General features: G+C 41.7%; 1 protein-coding gene across 1 annotated transcript; it reads left to right on the plus strand.

The window, feature by feature from the left end:
- Positions 1–1,233: 1,233 nt before the first annotated feature.
- Positions 1,234–21,860, plus strand: LOC139435372 (zinc finger protein 679-like). Its single transcript, XM_071206003.1, has 3 exons — positions 1,234–1,543; positions 2,351–2,416; positions 20,527–21,860. Exons 2-3 carry the CDS (start codon positions 2,384–2,386, stop codon positions 21,139–21,141), a joined length of 648 nt encoding a protein of 215 aa, XP_071062104.1. The 5' UTR covers positions 1,234–1,543; positions 2,351–2,383; the 3' UTR covers positions 21,142–21,860.
- Positions 21,861–27,748: the final 5,888 nt, after the last annotated feature.

Genomic DNA, 27,748 nt, shown 5'->3' on the forward strand with positions numbered 1-27,748 from the left:
TAATGCGTAATGCATTTGTCTTATTGGAATTAATTAACTACAACTACATTATGTTGGGAAATTATGTGTAACAGAATAAAAATAACTGATCTTTGAATAACATTTGACTAAATTAGTAAAAATAGTCAGTTATCAAAATCTGGAGGGTGTGGCTCAGTGCGTTGATCTTCAAATCAGGTTCAATCCCACTGCAGCCAGCATGTTGTTGTGTCCCTGGAAAAGACGCTTCACCCCAAAGTGCTCCTGTGGTGATTGTCCACAGTAGCCTACTGAATGTATGTAATTCGCTTTGGATAAAACGTCTAACAAGTTACATGGAATCTAATCTAATAATCGGATAATTTGCACTTAAATTAAACTGTGTGCATACCCTGAAACACATATTTCTCCATGAATGTATACCAAAGCAAAGCTGAATCCTTCAAGTTGCAAAGGGCATCTTCAATGCTGTTTCAACTGTTTCCTTTATAGATATTGTCATGTGGTATGCATAGTGACCAAGTCAGTTAGTTGGCATAAACATCATCTTAAATCAGCCTATACATTAAGGTCAATCAGTTTTTATATAATTATATTCATCCATGACAATCAATGTGCACATAGGTCCATCACATTTTGATCCCTTCTCTAGTTTTTTGTTGTTGTGCCTTTTCAGCAGCGATATCATATTTCTGAGAATGCAAAGTACACACATTATCTAATCAAACGAGGAAGTTGTGATTTAAATGATCCACTTGGCAGTGTGTGGCATCTTTGTTTATCTGACCATGAAGTACAACCAGTTTTATCTGGGAATTTACAGTAAACCGCGAGCACATAACAAAAACAAGAGACATAGCAACAACAACTACCTATCAACAGCGTAAACTCCCGCAGACAGTACACACGTTCATCCTCTGAACGTGTGTGAAGACGGAGAAAGTAAAGAATACAGTTTATATTTAAATGTTAGCACCCCCCGAAGAGGCACAAGCTCTTACGTTGAGTCTGGAGTTTCAATACATTCTAAATCATCAGTAAAGTCTACGACCGTATTTCGGAGGGATATGCTACATATTAACTTTCAATTTTATACATTTCAGTTCTTCAATAACATTACTTAATTAACACTTCACTTTCCCGACACAGTTCCATTATATTCACTGTCGATTGTTATTTTTTAATAGTCTTTGCGGAATTTGGCCGTGTAAATTGTCCTCTTGGCTTGCCGTACTGACAATGCGTGACGTCATTATTAAGCGTACTATCTATGGCTATAATTCCCCTCTCCAACCGTTCTTATTATACATCCATGCTCCAACCTAGCAACTGTACTACATTTAGCACATGTATGCCTATCGGTACCAGTAAAGGAGGAAGGGAGGTGACCAAACATAAGACAGAGAGCAGGAAATAGCACCCGAGGGTGGGGAAGGAGCCATAGCTAGCTATCAAGCTAAAGTAGCTACCGTTATAGCCCGAAACTCACAACACGCTTACCGCAATAGTGAGGGTCCACTAGGAAAAGTTCTTTGCAATCCGCCAACAACCGGAAGAAGAAGAGGTGAGTGGATTAAACATCTGCAGAGGTTTCATTAAGTGTATTTACACCTCTTAGTTTACAGTTAATCACGAATCAGAAGTTATCTTATTTAACACAACAGCTGCAATCTTGGAAGAAAGAAACTCACAAAAAAACTTTCAAATGTGCGCCAAAAATAGTCTCAAATGATCTTTAAATAAAGGCTAAAAGCCATCGGCGAACAGCTGAAATCTAAAAACTATCGTCGAACAGCTACAGTCTTACAGCTGCAGTCTAAAAGCTATCGGCTAGCTTTATGAACGCAGCCCCAGGTGTGTGTGTTTTATTCTCCTTCAGGTGGAGGAAATACCTTAATAATTACTTTCTCTAACATTATTATATCGTTTAGTTTGAGTAAACGCTCCCTTTCTACCTTCAGCATATTGTTTTAGTACGGTAACTCTTCTTTATTACCGTTAGCATTCTGGTTTCTGTTAGGTAACTCCTTTATGTTACAGGATGAATCCTCAGTTGATTGACTTGTTGTTTCTAGTCTCCTCCTGACTGACTGAGTCCTGGAGCTGTGAGTTTCTCCTCTTCAGTGAAGCAGCTTTATTACTGTCTCCTATTGTCGCAGACAAAGTAGCATTACATGGAAATACTCAAGTAAAGTAAAAGTACCTCTAAATACTAATAGTACTGAAGTACAGTACTTGAGTACATGTACTTAGTTACTTCTCACCTCTGCTATGAACCTACGAAGTAGCTGTGGATTAGTTTTGTTGTGTCTGTCGGTTGCATTGAGTTGTCTTGTTTTGTGTCAGCTCTAGTTTTGTTGATTTATTTCAGAGACCCAGCCGGAGAAGGAGCACTGAGAGCAGCATGGACGAGAACAAAAAGACCCCTGGAGCTCAGGTCAGTGTGCACTTCATCACAATATATTCCTAATTCCAGCGTTTCCGCCAGGCGGGCGTCTTGCCTTCATTTGAGGCCCTTATTCAGCTCGGAACGCCCTGAACTCGAGCCGAGGGCATCCAAAAGAGTTTTTATCGCTTGAAATGACGAAAAGGAAAAAGGACGAGGACATCCCTCTGTTGGAGGGGCAAAGCTGTGTGGTGGGATTCTTTTCTCCTCCAGCAAAGCGTGTTCCTGTGACGGAAAGTGTTCTGCCGGCGAGCCTTGGGGGTGCTGGAGCACGCGCGTGAACTGTGAGCACCGGAGCCTCGCAGCGTCGAAACTGAGGCTCTGGTAAACTGTGGTAACATGAAGAGCCGTTTGGGAGCCGAAAGAGCCGGCTCTTCTTAGTGAGCCGAGCCAAATGATCCGACTCACTAAAAAGAGCCGGAATTCCCATCACTAATACGTAAAGAGATGGTATCTATAAGGGAATGCTCAATTCAAAATTCAAGTCCAGGGTTTCCCTCACATAGACGTTACTTGGGCCGCCCAGGTTTAACGGCCACCAAAGTATATTTCGCGACCCATTCATTATTATTTTGTTTGTTTATTTTGTTATTTTGCTTTTTCAAGGCCGATACAGATTATTAGTACTCAAGGAGACCGATAACCGATATTTGGAACCGATATACATTTGCAGTAAAATCAGATAATCTTGGTTTCAAAAGGTGGAATAACACAAACTCCAACACAACTTCTTTGAAATGCATTTAAGCATATATTATGTTTAATGAACTTTTAAACATCTTACAACTGGTTTCCTCTGTGCCCTTTTCTTTAGTGCAGCCATCTGCAATGAGTTAGAGAGAGACAGAGAGTTCAAAGTGGGGCTGCAGGCTGACATCAATCAATCAATGTTTATTTATATAGCCCAATATCACAAATGTTACATTTGTCTCGGTGGTCTTCACAGTTTGTACAGAATATCAGTATGGCAATACGACACCCTCTGTCCTTAAACCCTCACATCGTACAAGGAAAAACTTCCGGAGAAAACCCACAGTTTTATTATTGTTGACATGCTTAACTAACAATAATGCTTAATTCATGATATCAAAACAATGCCTGTCTATCTAGCATAACATCCCAATAAGCTGCTAGCAACTGCAAAACACTAGTGCTAGCTAATGTTTTGCAAACTATTAAAAGTGAGGCTATTATAGTAGACCGTCAGTCTAGTAGCCTCACTTCTAATATTTTGCTAAACATTTGCTGGATACATGTTGGCGAGCTAATGAGCTTCACATATCAACCTGAAAAACTGCGAGGCTCCACTCGCAGCCCCCCCTCCGCACCACAGTTACTCCGCTGCGAGACACTGCACACACCCCCAACTCTGTCTGACTTCCCGCGTCCCTGTAACTGGAAAACTGATAGAATTGGATCAATAGATCGTGGTGTTTTTGCAACTTCAGCTGAGGGGATTGGGATGTTTATTGAACTTCGGCTTTCAACTGACTTACCTTCGAAACACATGTATGGCTCTGCCGCTCAGCACTGCTGCTTGCTTCAGTCTGTGTCTGCGTTCTTTCGCACCTGCTTGTAATTTGAGAAGGTCCCGCCTCTCTGGCTGGCTCCCGCCCCGAAAATCTTCAGTGTTGATTGACACTTCAGTAATAGCCTATCAGATAGCGCTGTGGGCGGGACATTGCTCCTGGACACAGATGCCCCTTTCACACCAACGCCTGAAAAGTACCGGTTTTTCCTGTTCACATCGCAGAGGCCGCCTCTTAGCTCCGGAATCCGGTTCACTTCCAGCTCCAAAAAATTGTCGGTCTAGGGGCAAGAGCTTCGGAGCTAAGAGGCGGTTACGTCTCTCTTACGTCGAGGCGTGCAGGAAACTAAACCCACCTCCCCTGAACATGGGTCGACTGAAGAGTCTCGTCATGCCTGCCTACAAGCAGTAGTGCTTATAAACATACTTTATAAAGTCAGGCAACCAGGCTTCTTGTGATTCTGTTCATTTGTACCTTACTTTAACCATCCGTTCACTGTTATTGATCATTGTGGAGAGACGCAAACGTTTTGTTTTGTATTATAGCCAGTAGCGTGGCGTGGGGAAAAAATTAGGGGAAGCCAATAATACGTCCTTTCTTTTGGGTCGGGGGTGTGGTGGTCAATGTGATAACGTAACCGGATGAGTGATTACAGCACCCGGTATCATTTTACACACATTTGTATCAGATGCAGGACTTACACACGCCTGTTATCTAACCGACAGGTCCGCACGCACTCCAGCCGAAACTCTATAAGCATTCATTCACTAACTAAATCAGGAGAGCTTTAACGTTTTACGTCCGATTCGCTCCTTTTTTCCTCGCTGTACACAGCTCCAGTTTGGGCATTGGCCTCTCATCAGATTGTATTTGTTGTTGCTGCTGTAGCGGAAGTTTAGTACAATTATTTTTGATGAAATACTCCAAATCTCCACTCTCCATAATTGCACTTGCTTCAGTTGCTTGCTACTTTCTAACGGCGGTGAGAGTGGTGCAGTGACGCTATCTATCTTCTATCGATTCGATTTATGATTTCGAAAATGATAAAAGTAGGGTAGACATTAGGGCTGTGCATCTTCACTGGTCTCACGATTCGATTCGATTACGATTATCCTGTCAACGATTCAATTCGGTTCGATATCCCGGTGCATCACGATTCATACCAATGCGTTGCATCCTCAATTTTCTATATTACTGCACATGGCTTATTTTTCATACATGCAGTAAATACATATGAACTCTTTTTATTATTTAGAAAGTGCTTCAGAAATCAATAACATAAATGTCTTGACATTAATTTATAAACCAAAATAAATGAATTGTATAGGTCTCCGTGTGTGAAGTTGTTCCATCCTCAAAAACAAAAAGCTAATGCTTCTGCAGTCGAGCTGCAGCTTCTAGCAACGGTCTTCTGTTAAGAAAGGACACTGAATGTCTTGAATGTGGCATCACACACAGGACTTGAGTCTGAACACAGCAGACAACAGGAGTATTTACAACAGCATATACAAACAAAAATACTGCATGTGGGTGCACACTTACAGTCTTACTGTTACATGAATCCCATGAATGTATGAGATTAAATTAGCTTCATTATATCTCAGTGATTAAGTGAATAATAAAGTTTCTATCGGGTCACTATCAGCATGTCACTCATTATTTTCAGGGAGGGGGCGGGGCTTGGAGGAACGGAGAGGAGACGGTGATCACGGAAGCTTTTTTCCTCCTGCCTTCACAAACTTTACACACATATATATCGTCTGAAAATTGCTAGAGGACATTCATACTTTGCAATCCAAGACTTAATTAAATCCACCAAAAACCTGACATGATTGTAACGCGATTATTTTTGAAAAACATAAATCCCTGTCACACTCCGTGTCGCTGCGGCTCAGAGACACAGGGACCCTGTGTCTCTGAGCCGCAGCGACACGGAGTGATTGAGAGCGGGTCCTTCTGCTGTTGGTTCTGGACTGGTGTTCTTGTGTTGGTGGATAAAGCAGACTGCTCCGTGTTGCTGTGCCGCTGTCACGTCTGTTCCCTGATCTCTGTGTCACCGACCAATTTGATATTAAAGTGACAGAAAAAACGTTATAGTAAAGCCGCGGCCGGAAAATCAGGAAGCAACGTTACTACTCTATAACCGATTATCTTCCGTCACTGCATCGAGACCGAATCGTCCATGTCCACATCCGCATCGCAATGCATCGTAGAAACGATTATTTTCAACACCCCAAGTAGACATGTTGATATTATCCAACTGAACACAACTTGCATTTATCTAACCGGTTCGTTTTCCACTGACCTTATTTCGAGCTATTTTCCTAAATCCTATGGAGGGAAACATGCGCAGCTTACTTCCGGATTTTAGGACGTGTCACTGCTACATTAAGTTGATTTGATTGGATTGTGAGGCAAGGGAAGCCAGCCGCCTCAGGCTTCCCTTGGCATGGCCCTGACCAATCACAGGTTGGCAGGGGCATCCCGTGAGCCTCATCTGATTGGTCAATCCCTCAATTTTTTTTCACCAAGGGAAGCCAGATTCGGCTGGCCTCCTCTCGCAACAGTGAGTGCAATCTACTGTTTCACCATAACATCTAGAGGGGCGCTGTTTGTTTCACTCTTTGTAAAATACTCAATGAGAATGGGGGAGAGACGGGCCGGCAGCAACACACAGCAAAGGAGAATTATCAAAACAAAACAAAGTGTTTTTATTTATTTATTTAAATTATAACTACAATCTGAAAAAACAGGGGAAGCCTGGCTTCCCTTGGCCTCCGGGAGAAAACGCCACTGATTATAGCAGCTATCGGATGGAATCAATACATGGGCTGCACAGGTTGTCGTGTCCGACTATCACAAGTAGAATCATAATAAAAATACGCTGGTAAAATGTGCCTGTAGAAAACGGTTTATTCTACAATAGGATAGCAATAGCAAGTAGTCAGTTTAGCTTCGGTTGCTATGCTAACATCATCCATTTTATACCAGAGAAACTTTCATAACAACGTTGTGATGTCAAACAGCGTCAATTCAGACTGACACACATTCACTTAAGGGGAACTGGGGATATGTATCAGCTGCTTGTGTGACAGTCGGACAGTGAATACTTTAGAGCGGCCGCTGCAGTGTGAGCTAACGGGAGAAGAAACTCCCGTGCAAGAGCAGCCAGCACTGCAGCGGTCGGTAAATGCCGCTGAAACACATTAATAAACAATGAACCACGGCACTCTGGAGAAAAGCATAAGGTTGGAGAAGTCGTTATTTAATTGTTGTTGTGAGTGCCGTAACGCCGTTGGGGAGCAAATCATGAAATCTAGGTGTAGTGATGGACTCAGACACCGTTTTCATCAGCGATGTAAACGGTGACGTCATGACGCAGCAGCGGCAGCACCAGTCGGGCTCTGGGTGGTGTGAACATCTGGGTGGTGTGAACAAAGCGGGAGCAGAAAAGGGAAACCGGAGCTGAACCAGAAAAGCTCTAGCACGGAGCTAGAACGGGAAAAGCACTGGTGTGAAAGCCGCAAGAGTGGTGACTGCAGCCAGAGAAACGGCCGCATCAGAGCCAAAGGTTTATCGGCAATTTGATAAAAAAAAGGCAGATTCTGATAATCGGTCAAATGCAGGAGGCGCCGATTATCGGTCGACCCCTACACTGCTATCCCCAAATGAAAGATCACAACCGGTTTTGAAATATACAATATGAATGCACAATATGGTTAGATAGAGGTTAGAACGTTGTTGTATACGGTACGATTCTTTAATTGTCAGATCAAGTCTGAAATGTGACTTGCATCACAGCAGCTCCATGTGTAACATCAACATAGGCAAGGCCATTTTATTTATATAGCACTTTTCAGCACGTGGTGATTCAAAGTGCTTTACAGATTAAAAGCAAACAACATTTAAGAACAAATACAGCATAAATACATTATTAAAAATGCATTTAAAAACCGGCATAATAAGCAAAGGTAATGAAATAAATAAACACAGCAGGTACAGAATACATGACTGAAAAGGCATACTGTAGTGTGAGTATGGGCAGCTCAATTAAAAGCAGCAGCAAATAGGTGCGTTTTTAGTCGGGATTTAAAAATAGAAAGTGTTTCGGCGGACGTGCACGATTTAGGCAGTTTGTTCCAAATTGTTGGGGCATAATAACTAAAAGCTGCTTTTCCATGTTTAGTGGTTATTCTCGGAACAGAGAGCAGACCCGACCTAGAAGACCTGAGACTCCTGGATGCTTCATAGTAATGGAGGAGGTCGTCTATATATAGACCCTCCAGAAAAACGCGGGCTAAAATCCTTGATTATGCGGGCTAAAATCCTTGATTATGCGATCAAACATGCGGGGTTGTATGTGATTTTATGCGGTGAAATTGCGGGAAGTTGCGAAATATGCGGAAAGTTGCGAAATATGCGGAAAAAATAAATATTGGGCCGTCTTATTTATTCTCTCTCACACACAACCTGCCACTAACGTTAAACTCCTTTACTATTCAATTAAACACATTCAATGTGTATTTATTGTAAAAGCAATTGGGCTATTTTAATCACACTCTCTCTCTCTCTCTCACACACACACACACACACACACACACACACTTCTCCGCCTCATTCTGTTTTCATTTACTCGTTCGTTATCTGACCAGCTTCAATCTTGTAGGCTACTCACTTCGTTTCTTGTAGCACTCGAAAGGGTTTTGGAGGTCGATGCCTCGGTGAACGTGAGTTGTTTGGCTTTCTTGTCCGCAGCAGCAGAAAGCATTTTCGAATCTTTGAATGAATCAAAGTGGGTCGTCACCGTCGATGTTCTCTTATGCTCCAACACAGTTGCACGGGGTGCAGAATAGTTTCCCCCCAGACATCGGGGTACTGCTTTGCCCGGTCTTTAGCAGAAATGTTCGTCGGTAAATGAGATGGATTCGATTTTTTCATCTTGGTGAAGAGAAACTCTCGTGTGAGCTCCACACGTTCACTCTACGGTGTTGTTTACCTTCTGTGATGCGCGAGCTGATGACGTCGCGCATCATCATCACTTAACGTCAAGACGAGAAAATGCGGGGATTATGCGGCCTTTTGATAAATATGCGGCTTTTTTTAAATATGCGCCATTTTGCTGATTATGCGGTAATTTCTGCAATCGCAGAATCACGTTTTTCTGGAGGGTCTATATATACCTCGGTCCTAAGCCATTTAGTGATTTAAAAACTAGCAGTAGTATTTTAAAATCAATTCTTTGGCAGACTGGAAGCCAATGTAATGATCTCAGAACCGGAGTGATGTGATCCACTTTTCTAGTGTCAGTGAGTACTCGAACAGCAGTGTTCTGAATCAGCTGCAGCTTTCTGATGGATTTTTTAGTGAGCCCTTTGAATACACTATTGCAGTGGTCGAGTCTACTGAAAATAAAAGCATGGACAAGTTTTTCTAAATCCTGTTGCGACATTAGTTTTTTTAATCCTTGATATATTCTGCAGGTGGTAATATGCAGACCTAATAACTGTTGTAATGTGACTGTTAAAATCCAAGTCTGAGTCCATCACTACACCTAGATTTCTTGCTTTGGGAGTTACTTTGTAGTCTGCCGACTGAAGCTCTGTGATTACTTTTAATCGGTCCTTCTTTGCTCCAAAAACAATGATCTCAGTTTTTTGTTTGTTCAATTGGAGAAAGTTCTGAGTCATCCAGTCAGTGATGTGCTCAATGCACTTGCTCAGTGTTCTAATCGGGGAATAGTCTCCCGGTGTGATTTTAAAATGAATCTGTGTGTCGTCTGCATAGGTTTGATAGCTTAGATCGCTCTTTTTAATAATTTCAGCCAGAGGTAGCATATAAATATTAAAATGCAAAGGTGCTAAGATGGAGCCTTGAGGAACCCCGCATGACATATTTATCAGGGCACATTTGTAATTGCCTATTGAGACAAAGTTTGTTCTGTCCTTCAAGTAGGAGCTAAACCAGTTTAGAACTGTTGCTGAAACTCCCACCCAGTTTTCAAGACGGTCTAACAATATGTTGTGGTCAACAGAATCAAAGGCAGCGCTGAGATCTAATAATACTAACACTGATATTCTGCCACTGTCTGTGTTCAAATGCATGTAATTTAAGACCTTAACAAGTGAAGTCTCAGTGCTGTTGTTAGGTCGAAAACCCGACTGAAACGCATCAAAACTGTCAGTTAAAAACATGAAACAGCCTTTTCAATCAATTTGCTTAAAAAGGGAACGTTGATATTGGCCTGTAATTATTCATTATGGTTTTGTTTAGGTTATGCTTTTTTAGGAGCGGTTTAATTATTGCAGTTTTCAGGGACATAGACAAATAAGGCAAACACAATACATGAGAAACAAACAACAAACATGTAACATAACAGCAGGATCAGTGAGAGATGCTCAAAGAGCCTTCAGCGGGTCCCAGATGATGCTGTTGGACAGCCTCTCAGGTTATTATGGTCTGTGAGTCAGAAAGTCTCTGACAGGGTGACTAACAATCTTTGAGCAGATTTCTAACAGGTGGAGCAGTTTTGCTGAAGTAACAATATACTGATACCGGTTAGTAAAAACCATGAATGAATGCTTTGACAAGTTTGCAGACAGATGGCAGGCGAAAAAAATGCGTGTTTGGAGATCGGCTAAGCTAACGTTGTATATGCTCCGGCCGTCCACACTCACAACGGCCTATACAGACATAAATAAACCAACAACTGTATTCGCCATGACACAGTCTGTGGTTTGTACTTGTTTAACTTCTGTCTAGTTTCTGAACAGATATGAGGAGCTGTGAGCTCTGAGGGCTAACAGCTAACGGCTGATGTTGGTTTTGCGGTTCACATTGAAGATGACGTCACGGCTCCAACTACACTGTTACTATAGTTACTGCCCCAGTTCCTAAACTGTATTGGAAACGCAGCATAAAGTGAGCCTGGCCTACCAAGTCCTAACAAGGCCTAGCTATACCGTACGAGGCCCTGCAGTGGAAATGCGCCATAAGTGTATTTCATTGAAGACCTTTTATAAGAGCAGTCTCAGTGCTGTGGTTTGGACGAAAGCCTGACTGGAACACATCCAAACTGTTATTTAAATGCAATAAATTACTCAACTGTTGAAAAACAACTTTTTCAATGATTTTACCTAGAAATGGGCGGTTTGATATGGGCCTGTAATTGTTCATTACTGAAGTATCTAGATTATTCTTTTTTTAAGAGCGGTTTAATGACTGCAGTTTTCAGGGCATGTGGAAAAACACCTGAGTGAAGAGACTTGTTTACTATATGAAGTAGATCTGAGGTCATGCAAGGAAAAACATCTTGGAAAAATCCTGTTGGAATAATATCAAGGCAGCAGGAGGAGGATTTCAGATGTTGAATAATGTCCTCTAGGTTTTTATCATTAATCTGATGGAATTGTGTCATGGTGTTTGAATTGACATCAGGTGGACACAGAGACAAAACATTTGCTGTTCCTGATGCAGAGGCACTGACTGCTTGTCTGATTTTCTGAATTTTGTCAGTGAAGAAGGCAAAGTCATTGCAGGCCCTGGTGGATAGAAGTTCAGAGGCTACTGACACCGGGGGGTTTGTTAGTCTGTCGACGGTAGCAAACAAGGCACGTGCGTTGTTTTTGTTGTTGGCAATGATGTCGGAGAAGAAAGACTGTCGTCCGTTTTTCAATTCCAAATTATAAAAGCCAAGTCTCTATTTATAGATTTCAAAATGAACCTGGAGATTTGTTTTTCGCCACCTACGTTCAGCTTTTCGACACTCTCTTTTTTCTGTTCTCACGGTCATGGCCTTTCTCCATGGAGATATTTTCTTGCCAGACACTTCCTTGACACTAGTTGGAGGAATGGCATCTATACCATTTTTTTTAATTAAAATGATCTACTAGCTCATTTACTGAGATGTTAACAGGGGCAAGTGTGGAAGAAACATTGAGTAAACATTTCCCTAGTGTTTTCAGTTAAATATCGCTTTGTGGCTACCTCTTTTTGAACATTTGTGTGAACAGAAATAGGAATGATCAGAGAGTGCAACATCAGTCACCACAACCTCAGAGATATTCAGACCCTTTGAGATAATTAAGTCCAGAGTGTGCCCCTTATTGTGCGTGGGCTCCGTCACATGCAGAGTCAGTCCATAGTTATCAAGAAACCAAAACAGTTCTTTAGCCCCTCTGTCCTGGGGGTTGTCAACATGGATGTTAAAATTACCAACAATGACTAGACGGTCAAAGTCAAAACACACTATAGACAGCAGTTCAGTAAAGTCATCAAAAAAAGTTAAAATAAGCTAGTAAAGAGCACAGCTGAACTCATGCAGCCCTGGGGGGCCCCTACATTGGTTGTGATGGCAGATGACAGGGTTTTGTTAACCTTCACAAGTTGCTCTCTGCTGGTGAGGAAAGCGGCATACCAGTAAATCAGGTATGGATTTACTTCCATTTTGGCCATTTTTGACACCAAGATGTCTGCTTGTATTGTGTTGAATGCTGCTGAGAAGTCTAGGAAGAGGGCTCTTGCATAGGTGTGACGTTTATCTAAATGTTTAGTAATGACATGAACCAGAGTAGCAACAGTACCATCCCCTTGCTTATAGGCAAATTGGTATGGATCAAGTATGTCTTGTCTGTCACAATAGGTTTAGCTGAAGAAGTCATTCCTGTCATGGTTCTCATGGTGTCCCACACTTTTTTGGGGTCTTTGGCTTTAAAAGCATTTCCCAAAAGCTCTGTGTGTCAGTTTTGATTCTCTCAATTTGACTTTCAGTTCTTTCTCTGTCTGTTTAAGTGCTCCATAGTCTTTGTTTTTGAAAGCTATTTTCCTGGTTTTTATAACTTTTTGTAATGTCCTTAGTGACATATGATTTATTACTTGGATAGATTTGTATTTCTTTAGTGGGAACACAGAAGTTAATATAGTCTTTGGTAACAGTAGTTATTTCATCTAGTGAACCTTCCTGAACAATGTCCCAATCTGTCCAATCAAAACAGGCTTTCAACTGTTCCCTACTTTCATTTGTCCATGTCCTTATTACTTTCTTTTCTTGTTGACTTCCCTTCAGTTTGGTCTTATACACTGGTATCATATTCACAACATTATGATCAGAGTTCAGTATTGGTGGTCTTTATTTAGACACCTTTATCATTAACAAAGCATTTGTCCAGGATATTGTCTTTTCTGTTGTGATTGGGGGTGTAACAGTTCACAGAAGTCACGGTTCGGTTCGTACTTCGGTTTGGAGGTCACGGTTCGGTACGGTTCGGTACAACAAGAAAAAGCAAACAAAGTAGTGCAAGTTTCAGTTTAAAAATAAAGAACTCTGACATTTTGAATAATTAACTGTATTAAACAGTTAAAAACAAACCACAAACAGTACCACAAACAGTACCACACACACTCAGATGGCCATATTATCTATAATGGCTGATGTCAAACAAAAAGGTTTCATAAAGCTGTAAAACTAAAAAGAATGTCTTGAAAATATGACATCATAAATAATAAGAAAGTGTTTCAAAAGCGCAAAGTCGTTGCAAAACATATGCCAAAAGCTTCCGTTATTTATTTTGGTCTCTCGGCTCTCATGTCTATTGGCTTCTTAAAAACAGTGGGGATAAGCTGTTGTCTTTTGCCGGGCTCCGGTGATTGGCAAATCTGGGTGATGCCTTCTGATATGATTTAGCATGTTTGGCGTGTGTTACCATTAGCATACCGCACCACTGTAGAACAACGGCGACACACCGTCCTCGTCCGATTTATTGTAGTCCACAGGGAACCCGAAATGTTCCCACACAGCTCATTTAAAAGAAGCAGGTGGGTTCTAGCTCCTGTGTGTTATCTGAAATCGCCATACTATCTTTTCTTCTTCTTGTATTTTGTTCGTTTTGTTGTTGTGTTTCTTCTTGTTCTTCATTTGTTTTTTAAGGGCGGCTGGCAAACAGCTTTTAGGCGCAATACTGCCCCCTGGATTATATATAGTGTAGTGGATACTGCTCTGAATGACAGACTTTTTTCCCACTCGTAAAAAAAAAAGCGTATTCGTCGTGTGACTGCGTGTGCCGAACCGTGACGTCCGAACCGTGACGGTACGGACGGATACCGTTACACTCCTAATTGTGATCCCTAACATACTGCTGGAACCCAGGTAACAGTCTCCAGGCGACATTGCTTCATGTCCCCGAGCACTAAACTTCCTGCAGTTTGCTTTTCAAACTGGAACAAGAAAGCAGCGGAGAAGTAACGGGGCAGAAACCCTCCTTTTTACGCAGCGGTCCAGACATAGACATCAAACGGCAAAACATATTCAGTGGGCAGTTCCTTTGGCATTAGGGCAGGGATATCTAGATACTTTCCAAGGTTTGACATAATGAATTGTGCTACTTTTAAAGCAAGCAACGATGTTTTCAAATCTGTAATGAAAGAGGTCCGCAAAAACACTATCGACCAATCACATACCTGAGAGAGAGAAACACGCACACCTGTTTGCTGCCTGTGATCTGCGATCTACGGAGGCCTGCTCCCACCTGTAGAGGCTGTACTGGAGAGGTTTTTACCCCGGAGTCGTCGCGGAGAGACGGAGTGGATCCACGCTTCGGGCTTGGCCTGCTTCCACCGGGCGTGTGCTGCTGTACGCAAGAGGATTTTACCTCCGCTGGGGCCTGCTTTCCACCTGTCCTGGTTCTGCTGTTGCAGAGGCCTGTTTTCACCACGGGGATACCACGGAGGGACCGGAGCGCTTCCACGCTGCTGTTTTCGCCTGTCCTTTGCTGCTGTGCTGATTTTGCTCCAGGAACATCGCGGATACTGTGTGCTGGTCTTGGAAAATGGCCCATATCGGGATTCTGCTGTGCCTGTTAACTGTTTTGGACTATGAGAAGATCTCTAGTCATTCTGGGAAGACTACTGGATTCAGGTCTGTTCTAGGTCTGGATCGGAATTTTTTTTTATTATAATAAATAATAATAAAATAAAATATATATTTTTTTAATTAATGTTACAAAACAAAAATGACCATGTTCACGTCTTAAAGTCATCCTGAGGACTTAGTTTTGGTTTAAAATTACACAACATCATGTATGTGTTGCTTTCTTTGGGCTTGTTTTCATAGACCTGGTTGCTTATTTCTCTGAAATCTGGCAACAGAGTGGGTGCAGTGTCTAATAGCAGCAGTAAGCTAACGAGAGGCTACGTTCAGCTGGTGACTCGGGAGTCGGGACAGAGAAAATGTCAGGAGTTTGGAAGTATTATAAAATTGAAAGCGAAGGCAGTGTAACAGCCAGATGCAATGTTTGCAAGGCAGAGGTTCCGCGTGGTGGAAAGAACAGAGCTACGTTCAACACGACCAATCTAATACGCTACCTGAGAAACAAACACCAACAACAACACGGCGAGTACACAGCGGCCACTCGGGGAACGGCACTGAAACAACCAACACTTTCAGAGACTTTTAAAAGGAAAGAGAAACTGCCCCAGAACATTAACAGCCAAGATAGCTGAATTCATCGGGTTGGATGACCAGCCGTTATCTGTTACCTTTTTTTTCTCTTAATGCATTGCATAAAAATCGGTATCGACAGATTGTCAAAATCAAATGATCGGAATCGGATCGGGAGCAAAAAAAGGTGATCGGGACATCCCTAGTTTCATCCACTTGAATGTGCGCAGTCTGTTAGGTAAACTAGATTTTGTCCGTATCTGGGCAAAATCGACTGACGCTGACGTCATTGTTTTATCAGAAACATGGCTAAATAAATCTATTTTGGCCTCTGACATTGCCTTAAATGGTTTTAATGTGTATCGTACCGACCGGCCTAATAAAGGTGGTGGCGTTGCCATTTATGTTAAGAATAAGTTCAGTGTAACCACATTAGTTTCCAAATCAATCAGTAAGCAATTTGAATTTTTAGCCATAAATATAGAAGTGGCAAAGGGTCAACAGGTCATGGTGGTGAGTTGTTACAGACCCCCCTCAGCTGTCAAAGACTCCTTGTCTTCACTAGCAAATCTTTTATCACAACTAGACTACAAGGAAATAGTGCTACTTGGAGATTTTAACTGGGACTGGTTAACTGCAGTGTCAGAGGATTTTAAAAACCTTTGTATCTCATTGAATGTTACTCAGATTGTTGACAGTCCTACTCGCCCAAATATTAAGTCCGCTAATAAATCCTCCCTAATTGATCTCATTTTAACTAATGAGTTAAATGTTCCCCATAAATATTCATCTGTGGGAGTATTTGCAAATGATCTGAGCGATCACTGTGTTGTAGCCACAATTAGGGACACTAAGGTCCAAAAGGTTAAACCTCGCGTTATCATTAAGAGAGACAAAAAAGATTTTGTTGAGCAGGGTTTTGTGCATGGTCTGTTTGATTTTGATTGGGGGTAAAATCGATCTGTGTGCTGATGTGGAAACCGCATGGTCTTATTTTTATCTTGGTTTTATGGAGATCATTGATAGACATGCACCCCTGCGTAAATTTAGAGTAAAGGGACGAGACAATCCTTGGTTTTCTGCTGAGCTGTCTAGTCTCCTTCATGAGAGAAACAAGGCCTGGGCAAAGGCTAGGCAATCAGGCTCAGAGATAGAGTGGCTGCGTTTTAGGCAGCTAAGGAATAGCTTCACTTCAAATGTCAAAAGTGCAAAGTCGAAGTACTATTTGTCAGTTACCACAGAAAACTTAAATAATCCTAGGAAATTTTGGAAAGCAATAAAATCGATATCCACCGGTGAGATCCGTAATGAGCTACCTCCGTGCCTTACTACAGCATCTGGCACTATATCGGACAGGGCTACTATGCTAAATTGCTTTAATGAGCATTTTGTGTCCTGCGGTTCTATGTTTGATTCTGTGACTAACTCTGCTTCTGTGAACACCCCAATCCGTGACTCTGAACAATGTGGTCTGGAAAACCCTTTCAGTTTTACTCCTTTTACTGTCAATGTTGTTCATGAAGCCTTATCTAAGCTAGATCCTAGGAAACCGGCTGGCCCGGACAACTTGGAACCTTTCTTTTTAAAGATAGCTGCAGATTTTATTGCTCCACCTCTTACTTCTCTTTTTAACCTCTCCCTCAGCACAAATACAATTCCAAAAGTATGGAAGTCTGCTTATGTCTTGCCTTTACTGAAAGGAGGGGAGGCAACTATTTTAAATAACTATAGGCCAATCTCTAAATTGTCAGTTCTGGCTAAGGTGCTCGAACGAGTTGTGAGTGAACAGGTAAAGGAGTTTTTATGTACAAATGACATCCTGTCTAAACATCAGTCAGGATTCAGAAAGAAACACAGCACCATCACTGCGACAATGAAAGTGGTGAATGACATTACTAGTATTTTAGATAATAAGCAGAGTTGTGCAGCTCTGTTTATTGACCTTTCCAAAGCGTTTGACACCGTTGATCATCGCATTTTAAAGCAGAGGCTACTCAGTATTGGCATATCCAGCCTTGCAGTGGGGTGGTTTGTGAACTACCTCTCTGAAAAGTCCCAATGTGTTCATTTTGATGGACTGTCTTCTGAGTGGTTAAACATTTCTAATGGTGTACCACAAGGTTCTGTTTTAGGACCATTGTTATTCTCCATATATATCAACAGTGTAGGTGATAATGTGGATGAAGCTACTTTACATTTTTATGCGGATGATACTGTAATGTATTGTGCAGGTCCCTCCATTAAAGAGGCTGTTGTTAAATTACAGGCTGTTTTTAACACTATTCAGACTCAGCTCTCTGAATTAAAGATTCTTTTAAATGTGGATAAAACCAAGGTAATGCTCTTTTCAAAAGCAAAATATACACCAGAGCCTGTTTTTGATATTGTAGCTACGCAAGGAACAAAACTTGAAGTTGTTGCCTGTTACAAATACCTTGGTATCTGGCTTGATGATTGTCTTACTTTTAAACTATATAAGGAATCATTCTGTAAACTTTCATTGTTATGCGGATGATACTCAACTATATTTATCAATCAAGCCTGATGAAATTAATCATCTAAATAAAATTCAAGACTGCCTTAAGGACTTAAAAACGTGGATGACCTTAAACTTTTTGATGTTAAACACGACCAAAACTGAAGTTATTGTACTTGGCCCGAAGAATCTACGAAACAAATTATCTAAAGACATACTAACTATGGATGGCATTAATTTGGCCTCCAGTGAGACTGTAAGGAATCTTGGTGTTATATTTGATCAGGATTTATCCTTTAACGCCCACATAAAATCAATTTCAAGGACCGCCTACTTCCATCTACGTAACATTGCAAAGATCAGGCATATCTTGCCTCAAAACGATGCAGAGAAACTAGTCCATGCATTTGTTACTTCTAGGCTGGATTATTGTAACTCTTTATTATCAGGGAGTACCAAGAAGTCAATCAAGTCGCTTCAGCTGATTCAAAATGCTGAGGCTCGTGTACTAACCAGAGTTAGGAAAAGGGACCACATTACTCCGGTTCTGGCTGCCTTACACTGGCTCCCTATAGAACACAGGATAGAATTTAAAATTCTTCTTCTCGCCTACAAAGCCCTTAATGGGCAGGCGCCATCTTACCTTAAAGAACTCATTATACCCTACTGTCCTACTAGGGCATTGCGTTCCAAGAATGCAGGGTTGTTGGTTGTTCCTAGAATCTCTAAAGTACAATGGGAGCCAGAGCCTTTTCTTATCAAGCTCCACATTTGTGGAATCAGCTTCCAGTTTGTGTTCGGGCGGCAGACACCCTATCCGTTTTTAAGAGTGCGCTTAAGACCTTCCTTTTTGATAAAGCTTATAGTTAGGGCTGATTAGATTCAGCCCCTAGTTTTGCTGATATAGGCTTAGTTTGTCGGGGGACATCTTACTTCTTCCTTCTCTCTGTCTATACCCGTGTACACTCATGTTCCGATTAACCCAGCTTCCCCAAATGTCTTTCTTTTTGGTGTCTATATACGCTGGGATCCGGAGTCATGGATGATCCTGCGGTCCTGTGTCCTGGATCGCGAGCGCTGGATCTTGAGTCGTGGCTGTGGTCCTGGATCATAGGTCCTGGATGGATATCCTCGTGGATTCATCTTCCTATTATACACACATGCATTTCCAAACATTTGGACTACCTGTGTTGCAAATGTTTTATCTTTTCAATTTACACACGGCATCTATTGCACGTCTGTCCGTCCTGGGAGAGGGATCCCTCCTCTGTTGCTCTCCCTGAGGTTTCTCCCATTTTTCCCTTTAAACTGGGTTTTCTTTGGAAGTTTTTCCTTGTACGATGTGAGGGTCTAAGGACAGAGGGTGTCGTATTGTCATACTGATATTCTGTACACACTGTGAAGACCACTGAGACAAATGTAACATTTGTGATATTGGGCTATATAAATAAACATTGATTGATTGATTGATTGATTGATTGATTGATTGATTGATTGATTAAACTTCAGGTCACTAATCTGCTTAAAAAGCTGAGGGCTAGGTTTCTTCTGCAGGAACAAGTCCTGTTTCTCATTTGAAGCCAGGAAAAGGCTAGTCACTGTGACCTTTTTAGCTGTGCTGGACTATGGTGATTTGATATATATGAATCCACCTGCCCATTGCCTGGAAAAGTTAGATGCTGCGTATCACAGTGCTCTGAGATTTGTTACTAACTGTAAAGCACTTACTCATCACTGTACCCTGTATGCCAAGGCAGGTCTGCCTTCACTAACTGTACGGAGGCGTGTGTGTGGTTAAAACATAGCAGCCTGTGGTCGCTCGTTAGCTGTTCTAATGAAGGTAAACACAGTGAAGGCACAGCTCTTTGCAGCTGGTGCTGCTCTTCTCAGATTCTGCTGGGTTACACTGCCTCCTGGTGCTGCAGAGATTTCATGAAGTGAAGGGGGTTCTTCTATAAAACAGCTGTGGGCAGCAGATACTGTGAGTCACAGACATGAATACATAGGTCAAGGCAGACTGGTTCACAGACTCTCCTGTTTTGCTGATCCGTTGCTTGAACAAATAACTCTACACCTCTGGCCGAAATGTCCCTAAAATGAAGTCCGAGTTTGAAATATATCTCAAATAATGTATGTATTTCCCCACATAAACATAACAGTCTGCAATGAAACGGCTGTCTCCTGTGCGCTCCACTTCCTACTTTCTCCTGCGAACTAGATTTTCTATCTCTTTTTTTTTTCTTTCATTGCTCTCTAGGGGCTTCGTACAATACAAAAACAAATGCAAATATTTTATTTTAAAAAGTAAAGTCCTTTCCAGTCATCTGTCTCAAGCCCAAGTCAAGTCTCAAGTCATGAATACCAAGTAAAAGTCAAGTCGAGTCTTTTATCAATGTTAGTCAAGCAAGTCTCAAGTCAAAAAATATGCTATGCGAGTCAAGTCACGTGACTCGAGTCCCCCACCTCTGGTATACACTTTGGTTAGAATATTGCTAATATTGCTGTATTACTGTATCAAATATAATACAAATATAATAAACACAAACAGTTGATAAGTAGTATTTTGTTAACTCAAGGTTTATATTAAGTGAGTTTTTATTGTGTTAACTTGTGTATTTATGCTTTTTAGATTGACTTTCTCTCTTTCTCTGTCCCTCTGTTCTAGAAACTGAAAGGAAGAAAGAGACGTCACAGCTGTCAGCAATGTGACAAATCTTTTCCAACATCTAGAGAATTAAAGATCCACCTGCGTATTCACACAGGAGAAAAACCGTACAGCTGTGAAGAGTGTGGGAAAGCTTTCACTCAATCAGGTACTCTCAAATCACATCAACATCTTCACACTGGAGAAAAACCGTACAGCTGTGAAGAGTGTGGGAAAACTTTCACTCAATCAGGTGCTCTCAAATCACATCAACGTATTCATACTGGAGAAAAACCTTACAGCTGTGAAGAGTGTGAGAAAACTTTCTCTAGATCAAGTGCTCTCAAATCACATCACCGTATTCACACTGGAGAAAAACCGTACTGGTGTGAAGAGTGTGGGAAAATGTTCACTACATCAGGTGCTCTCAAAATACATCAACGTATTCATACTGGAGAAAGACCTTACAGCTGTGAAGAGTGTGGGAAAACTTTCACTACATCAGGTGATCTAGAATCACATCACCGTATTCACACTGGAGAAAAACCGTACTGGTGTGAAGAGTGTGGGAAAATGTTCACTAGATCAGGTGCTCTCAAATCACATCTTCGTGTTCACACAGGAGACAAACCATAGTGGTTTTAAGAGTGTAGGGCCCTGATTTAAGCTTATTTAGTTTTTTCACAGTTTACAATAAACAACTCCCATCTATTGGCCATGCGTTGGGTGATCCTTTTTTCCATTACAGATCCCATCCCAACAGCGCCATCTGTTGACGTAACATCAGAATTGACAGGCATAATGTTCACTGTTCCTTTAAGTTTCGTTTTCTGGCTGTCTGTCTGCTGACAGGGCGCTGATTCATTATTATTGCAGCATTAAATCCAAGCCATTGTCCAATACAGCTTATGTATCCAATATACAATCCAGTTTTAGTGCTGCACATACCCGGCCGCTTTCCCAGACTTGGTTCTCTGCGTCTCCTTTCGCTGTCTTGATGAGCGCAGGTGGTGACAATCTCCAGCTGATTGTGGCGTGTTGTCCAGCTGATCCGGGATGAAGGTGTCAGTTGTGAAGTAATCCAATTGTTTGTCTGGTGAAAACGATCCTTAACCCAATGCGATATGTTTCTTATATTGTTCAGTTTCACTCAGAGTACGATTCTACTTAATGTAATGTCAATTTAAATGTTCCTGTGTTTTTTATTCATGTATTTTTTTATTCATGTACTTTTTATGTTTCTTTTATCTTTTACTGTTTTTAAATGCCTTTGTCTGAATGTCTTTCATTTTTGTAAAGCACCTTGAATTGCCTTGTGTTTAAAGGTACTATATAAATAAACTTGCTTTGCCTTGCCTTGTGTCCTCTTCCTCTCACCTATGACTCCTTTTATACACCCGGTGCATCTAAACCCCGCCACCAAGTGTTCAAAATAATGTTGAGCTATACATATAAATAAGGTAAACTGAGACACCAACAACACCCATAAGTGTCCTCTTCCTCTCACCTATGACTCCTTTTATACACCCGGTGCATCTAAACCCCGCCACCAAGTGTTCAAAATAATGTTGAGCTATACATATAAATAAGGTAAACTGAGACACCAACAACACCCATAAAATGGCTCCTACAAATAGTGTGGGAAAACATTTTCTTAAAGTATCAATCTCCTGATGATATAGATTGCATTATTGTGGAAATCTGCAACCCTAGAAAACAAGATAACATTAGGATAATCAATTTATACAACCCATGTCCAAATCTAACCACTGATATATTTAAAGAAATAGCAGGCAATAAACATAGGAAGGAAGTTTGGTGTGGTGATTTCAATCATTTCAAACCTTTATTTAACCAGATTGGTCCCATTGAGATCATAGATCTCTTTTTCAAGGGAGACCTGCAGCATATAGGTTCCACATGAAACATAAAACAATAAAGGACATTATACATTATATTTACAGGATACATAGTTATAGACATTTACAAGTGCCCATAGTATCAGCAAGCATTTCATTTAGCCTAGCTTTAAAAACATGCAGAGGAATGAGATTGCTCAGTTTCAATTCTTGCTGAAGATTGTTCCAAGCAAGTGGAGCTGCGCACATAAAAGCTGTCTTACCTAAGACAGTCCTTGCTCTTGGCACATCTAACAAGACTACATCATATGACCTCAGACAATAGCTGCTTGCAACTCTCTGTGTTATCAGAGAGCAGATATAATACGGGAGTTTACCCAACAAAGCTTTATAAATAAACGTGTACCAATGATTGAGCCTCCGTACAGAGAGTGATGGTAAACCTGCCTTGGTGTACAGTGATGTGTAAGCGCTTTACAATTTGGGACAAATCTCAGAGCACTGTGATACGCAGCATTCAATTTGCTCAGGTAATTGGCAGGTGCATTCATATACAACAAATCACCATAGTCCAGCACAGGTAAAAAGGTCACAGTGACTAGCCTTTTCCTGGCCTCAAGAGAGAAGCAGGACTTGTTTCTGTAGAAGAAACCTAGCCTAACCCTCAGTTTTTTAAGCAGGTTATTGACATGGAGTTTAAAAGAGAGACAATCATCAAGCCAGATACCAAGGTATTTGTAACAGGCAACAACTTCAAGTTTTGTTCCTTGCGTAGTTACAATATCTAAAACAGGCTCTGGTGTCTTTTTAGCTTTTGAAAAGAGCATTACCTTGGTTTTATCCACATTTAAAAGAAGCTTTAATTCAGAGAGCTGATTCTGAATTGTGTTAAAAACAGCTTGTAATTTAACAACAGCCTCTTTAATGGAGGGACCTGCACAATACATCACAGTATCATCCGCATAAAAATGTAAAGTAGCTTCATCCACATTATCACCTACACTGTTAATATATATGGAGAATAAAAGTGGTCCTAAAACAGAACCTTGTGGTACACCTTTAGAAATGTTTAACCATTCAGAAGACAGTCCATCAAAATGAACACATTGGATGCACACAACAGTCTATGGGGCAGCAACCATACAGACAGTAACGGAAATATAGTGGAAGAAATGCAGCGCCGCTGCTGAAATATGCGCGCTGCTGCTAGGGGGCGCAAGCAGATACAAGAAGAAGAAAAAAAAAAAAATGTCATGAAAAAATTATAAGTGCCGCCCCCTAGCGCTCGCGGCAACTTTTCGCGCCACCGATACGCGGGAAAGCTGTCATTTTCAGAGCTGAAGGAAAGCTGCCTGACAAGACAGACAACAGCAAGTTGAAGCAGACATAACTTTATTTGGACACAATCACCTCAAGAAGAAGAAGAAGGTCATAACGCCATAAATGTAAGTTATTATAATTTAAAATGTTGTTACATTTAGATTAAGTAAATTAATACTTTGATAAAAGCCTACAGTTAAGAATGAATGACAGCTAGCTAACTTAGCTAGTTTAGCTAGTTAACACCCAGTGTAATAGATTGTTCATCACATCTTATGTTATTTTCAGATGAGTTTAAAAGGCTGGATTGTCAGCAAACGAAAGAGAAGTGATGATCGTGGTGAGGAGGAGGTTAGTTGGGTGAAGTTAGGGAGGTGGGTCTCTGTTGTCTGGCAGCAATGTTTTGAAAGGGGAGCAAATGGATACACACTTTTTGGGAAATAGTTTTTAAGTAGTTGTTTAAATTTACAATTGTATTGACTGATATCTCGTACTAGACCGGACATGCGATGAGAGTAGGCCAGAGCAGAGGAGGTGAAGGAGCAGGTCAGGATAGAAGAGAGGAGCAAGGTGCAGCTGCTGCTGTCAGAGGGTCAGAGGTAGGAGGATCAGAAAGAGCAGGGCACCGGCAATCAGGATTTGATCCAGGGTGGATGGAGAACCCGAGGTTCAAACCTTGGCTGTACAACACAGCTAACCATGGTGAGTATCTAACATATGGAGCAGTTAGGGGCTTGATCTCTCAGATGTTTTAACGATCATACAGTAGCCACAACCTCTTAAAGAAAAAAAATATATATCAAAGATCTTGTCCCGACAGGAATGTTCTGCCGCTTGTGCCGCCAACACAAGCAAGCACCGAAGCGGGGGGTTTCTACACGGCCATTTATTGAGGTTGGGTGCATGCTTTTCCGAAGCGACTACCTTGATAAGCATGCTGCCACTAAGCACCATCAAGAGAGTGTGAAGGCACACGCCGCACTGATTCAAGGTAACATTCACTAATACTGTAGGCCTACTGTTTCAGTTTATTTATGTAAAAGAAAAGAATGCACATTAATCAACGTATCAGGTTTTACATCAATGTAAATGTGACAGATTTAGCTAGTAGACCTAAGCTAGTTTTCATCTGCAGTCCCTCAGCAGGTCAACATAGTACAAACAACACAGTAGGCTATAATACATTACAATTTTATTTTGTTTACCTTTCAACAGGGTCCTCAGTGCTGGTCGCCTTTGACCCAGTTATCACCCTTGAACACGAAGCGGTGATTGGTGGTTTTAAGTGCCTCTACCACCTCACGAAAAAAGAACATGCTCACCATACGAACTATGCTGACCTTTTGGAGCTCGCAGAACTACTTGGCTGCCAGTATTTTGAGAAGTTAAAGGTAAGTTAATGCTTTCTTTCATCAACTTCATCACACAAAAAGTGTGCAATATTTAATCTTAAATGCATTTGTTTGCTTTAAGATCGGGAAGACAACTACACATCTCACCGAATCATCGATGAGATGTTAGAAATCCTGGGCAGTGTCGTTGAAGAGCCTATCTTGGCAAACATCAGTGCTTCTGTGGCAATTGGGCTTGAGGTGGACGAGACCACAGATGTGTCTGTGAAGAAGCAGCTCGATGTTCACGTTAGGTATAATTTTATTCCAAGAATGACAACAATTAAGACTTAAAATAATTTTGAATGACGTGTCTTATTATGTTTAATATAGTCTTGCATAGCCAGACCTAGGAACCTGGGACCTGGGAAACGCTCTATTTCTTTAAACCAATCACAGTTGGTTGGCGGTTGCTAGCTTGTTGTTCTTTCACGTAGTCTGGATTGAATCTGATCGGGGCAACAACATATACCACCACCACTGATTGGGTAGTAATAATAAACAAATAAGGCTTATCCCAAAAACCTACATCTGTTGAGTCAGTCTGACTGTTTCATATGTTCATCAGATACATGGACAAAAATGGGCTGCTTTACAGCCAATTTCTGGACCTGGTGACAGTCAGCGATGGCAGAGCTGACACCATAGTCAATAAGAACGATCCTCACAAAAAAGAACATTCCCACCCAGAGGATTTATGGCCTGGGGACAGATGGAGCAGCTGTCATGACTGGTATGAACCAACAACAAAAACAAGGTTGATATTCACTGCAGCTTAAAAACTAAAACATGTTTGTCCTGAAACAGGGAGAGTGAATGGAGTGGCCAAGCAGCTACAGGACACCTTCCCATGGATGGTGTCGGTTGCATGTGCCGCACACCGCCTCGCCCTGTGCTGCAAGGACGCCTCATCAGGAGTGGCTTACATGAACTCCTTCAGGGACCTTCTACAGCAGCTACACCTGTACTTCAGGAACAGTGCGAATCGCACAGCTGTACTCCAGGCTGCAGCAGAGTGCTTGGGCCTGGATAACTTGAAAGTGAAGGTAATTTAAAAGGGAAAAAACATCTTCCATATTTGGAGGCACCTGATATGACTTAATATGCTTTCATCTTGTGGCTCTAAATATTTTTAGGAAGTGAAGGACACACGCTGGCTTTGGCAAGCCATGGCTGTTTCCAACCTACAGCGGAACCTGACCGCTGTCCTAGCAGCGTTGGCTGAGGAGACGGAGCATAAGAAATGCCCAACAGCCAAGGGGTTGTATGGCTTTCTGGCCACCTACCGCTTTGTGGCATCGGTCTACCTGCAAGCAGATGTGCTGCCACATATCAGCAGGCTGTCAAGGCTGTTCCAGAAGGAAAATGTCAACTTCCTTGCTCTGAAAGTGCAGGTATACTTTCCAATGTTTTATTTTTGACACCACTGTCCATACACTGCTCATACTAACCAGAGATCTGCTGCTGCTGCATTTACACCTACTCTGTCTTTGTTATAAGGTCCCTGTGACAATGGCCTGCCTCCGAGCAATTAAAGATGCTGGAGACCATCAGCCACCAGGGTCTTTCCTTTCAAAGCTCCACACAGACCTGGACAACCCTGCGGGACTTGGGGCTTACATTATTGTCCATGAGGAGGAGAGGAACAAGAGAGGGACAAGAAAGGGACTGACCAGGGAAGAGCTCTGGGGCCGGTTCAGGAGCCAGGTATGTTTGTTTGAGATTTAGCATTTAGCAGACGCTTCTACTCACCAGAACACACAAGTATATCTCCTTTCTAAACAAGCAACGAAGAGCATAATCAAGAGCTAAAGTCAAAGTGCAATCGTAGCAAACAATAATACAAAAGGTGCTTAAGAGTGAGGATCCTGTTAATACTAGATGCCTATTAAGTGGTTTGAATATGGACACAAGTTTCAGTTTAATAATCTGTTGCTGTTATGGTTAGGTGATGGATCCATATTTCGATGGCCTGCTGGAGAGCCTGGAGAGGAGGTTCCAGAATCTGGACCTTTTAGGGGCCTTCCATGTGCTGAGCCCTCAGGCAGCAACTGGAGATGAGGCCATTCACATGGCCAATTTGCAGCTCCTTGCCGGCAAATTTCTACAGGCTGACTGTAATGAGGTGCTGCAGGAATGGTCCTCTTTTAAACAGCAGCTGATAGTTGGGCCATTCAAGGTATCATAATGAATTACAGTAACATTCCTTTTCAGGAGTTCAATAGCCTGGATTGATGTTCATGTCATGTTCACTTGGATCAGCAGCAGGTGATGCAGGAACTGGCATCAGAGGTGGGTGAATGGGGGCTGCTTTACCCATCTCTGAGCAAGCTGGCTGCCATTGGCCTGACCATCCCAGTTTCCAGTGTAAACTGTGAGAGGGATTTCTCAACATTGAACCGGGTAGGATACTTGAACAAGTGATATCATTATTTGACTTTATTCAAATCTCAACCCCATGGGCTCCACATCCACTTGTCTGTTGATTATTATGTTTGTATTTACAGGTGAAGACTGACTTGAGAAATCGCTTGCAGGGGGAACACCTTGCCACCTGTATGCGATTGAGCATCAATGGCCCCCCAACCAGAGACTTTCCCTTTAGGAGAGCCTTAGAGCTATTCTTTAAGACCCCCAGAAAGATAAAGTGCTCTCAGGCCGGATGCCAACTGT

This window comes from Pseudochaenichthys georgianus, chromosome 16 (genome assembly GCF_902827115.2).
Source record: "Pseudochaenichthys georgianus chromosome 16, fPseGeo1.2, whole genome shotgun sequence".
NCBI lineage: Eukaryota > Metazoa > Chordata > Actinopteri > Perciformes > Channichthyidae > Pseudochaenichthys > Pseudochaenichthys georgianus.

Coding starts and splice junctions, on each gene's coding strand:
- LOC139435372 (XM_071206003.1), top strand. CDS start 2,384: ATGGACGAGAACAAAAAGACCCCTGGAGCTCAG. Junction 2,417..20,526: donor AAAAGACCCCTGGAGCTCAG/GTCAGTGTGCAC, acceptor CCTCTGTTCTAG/AAACTGAAAGGAAGAAAGAG.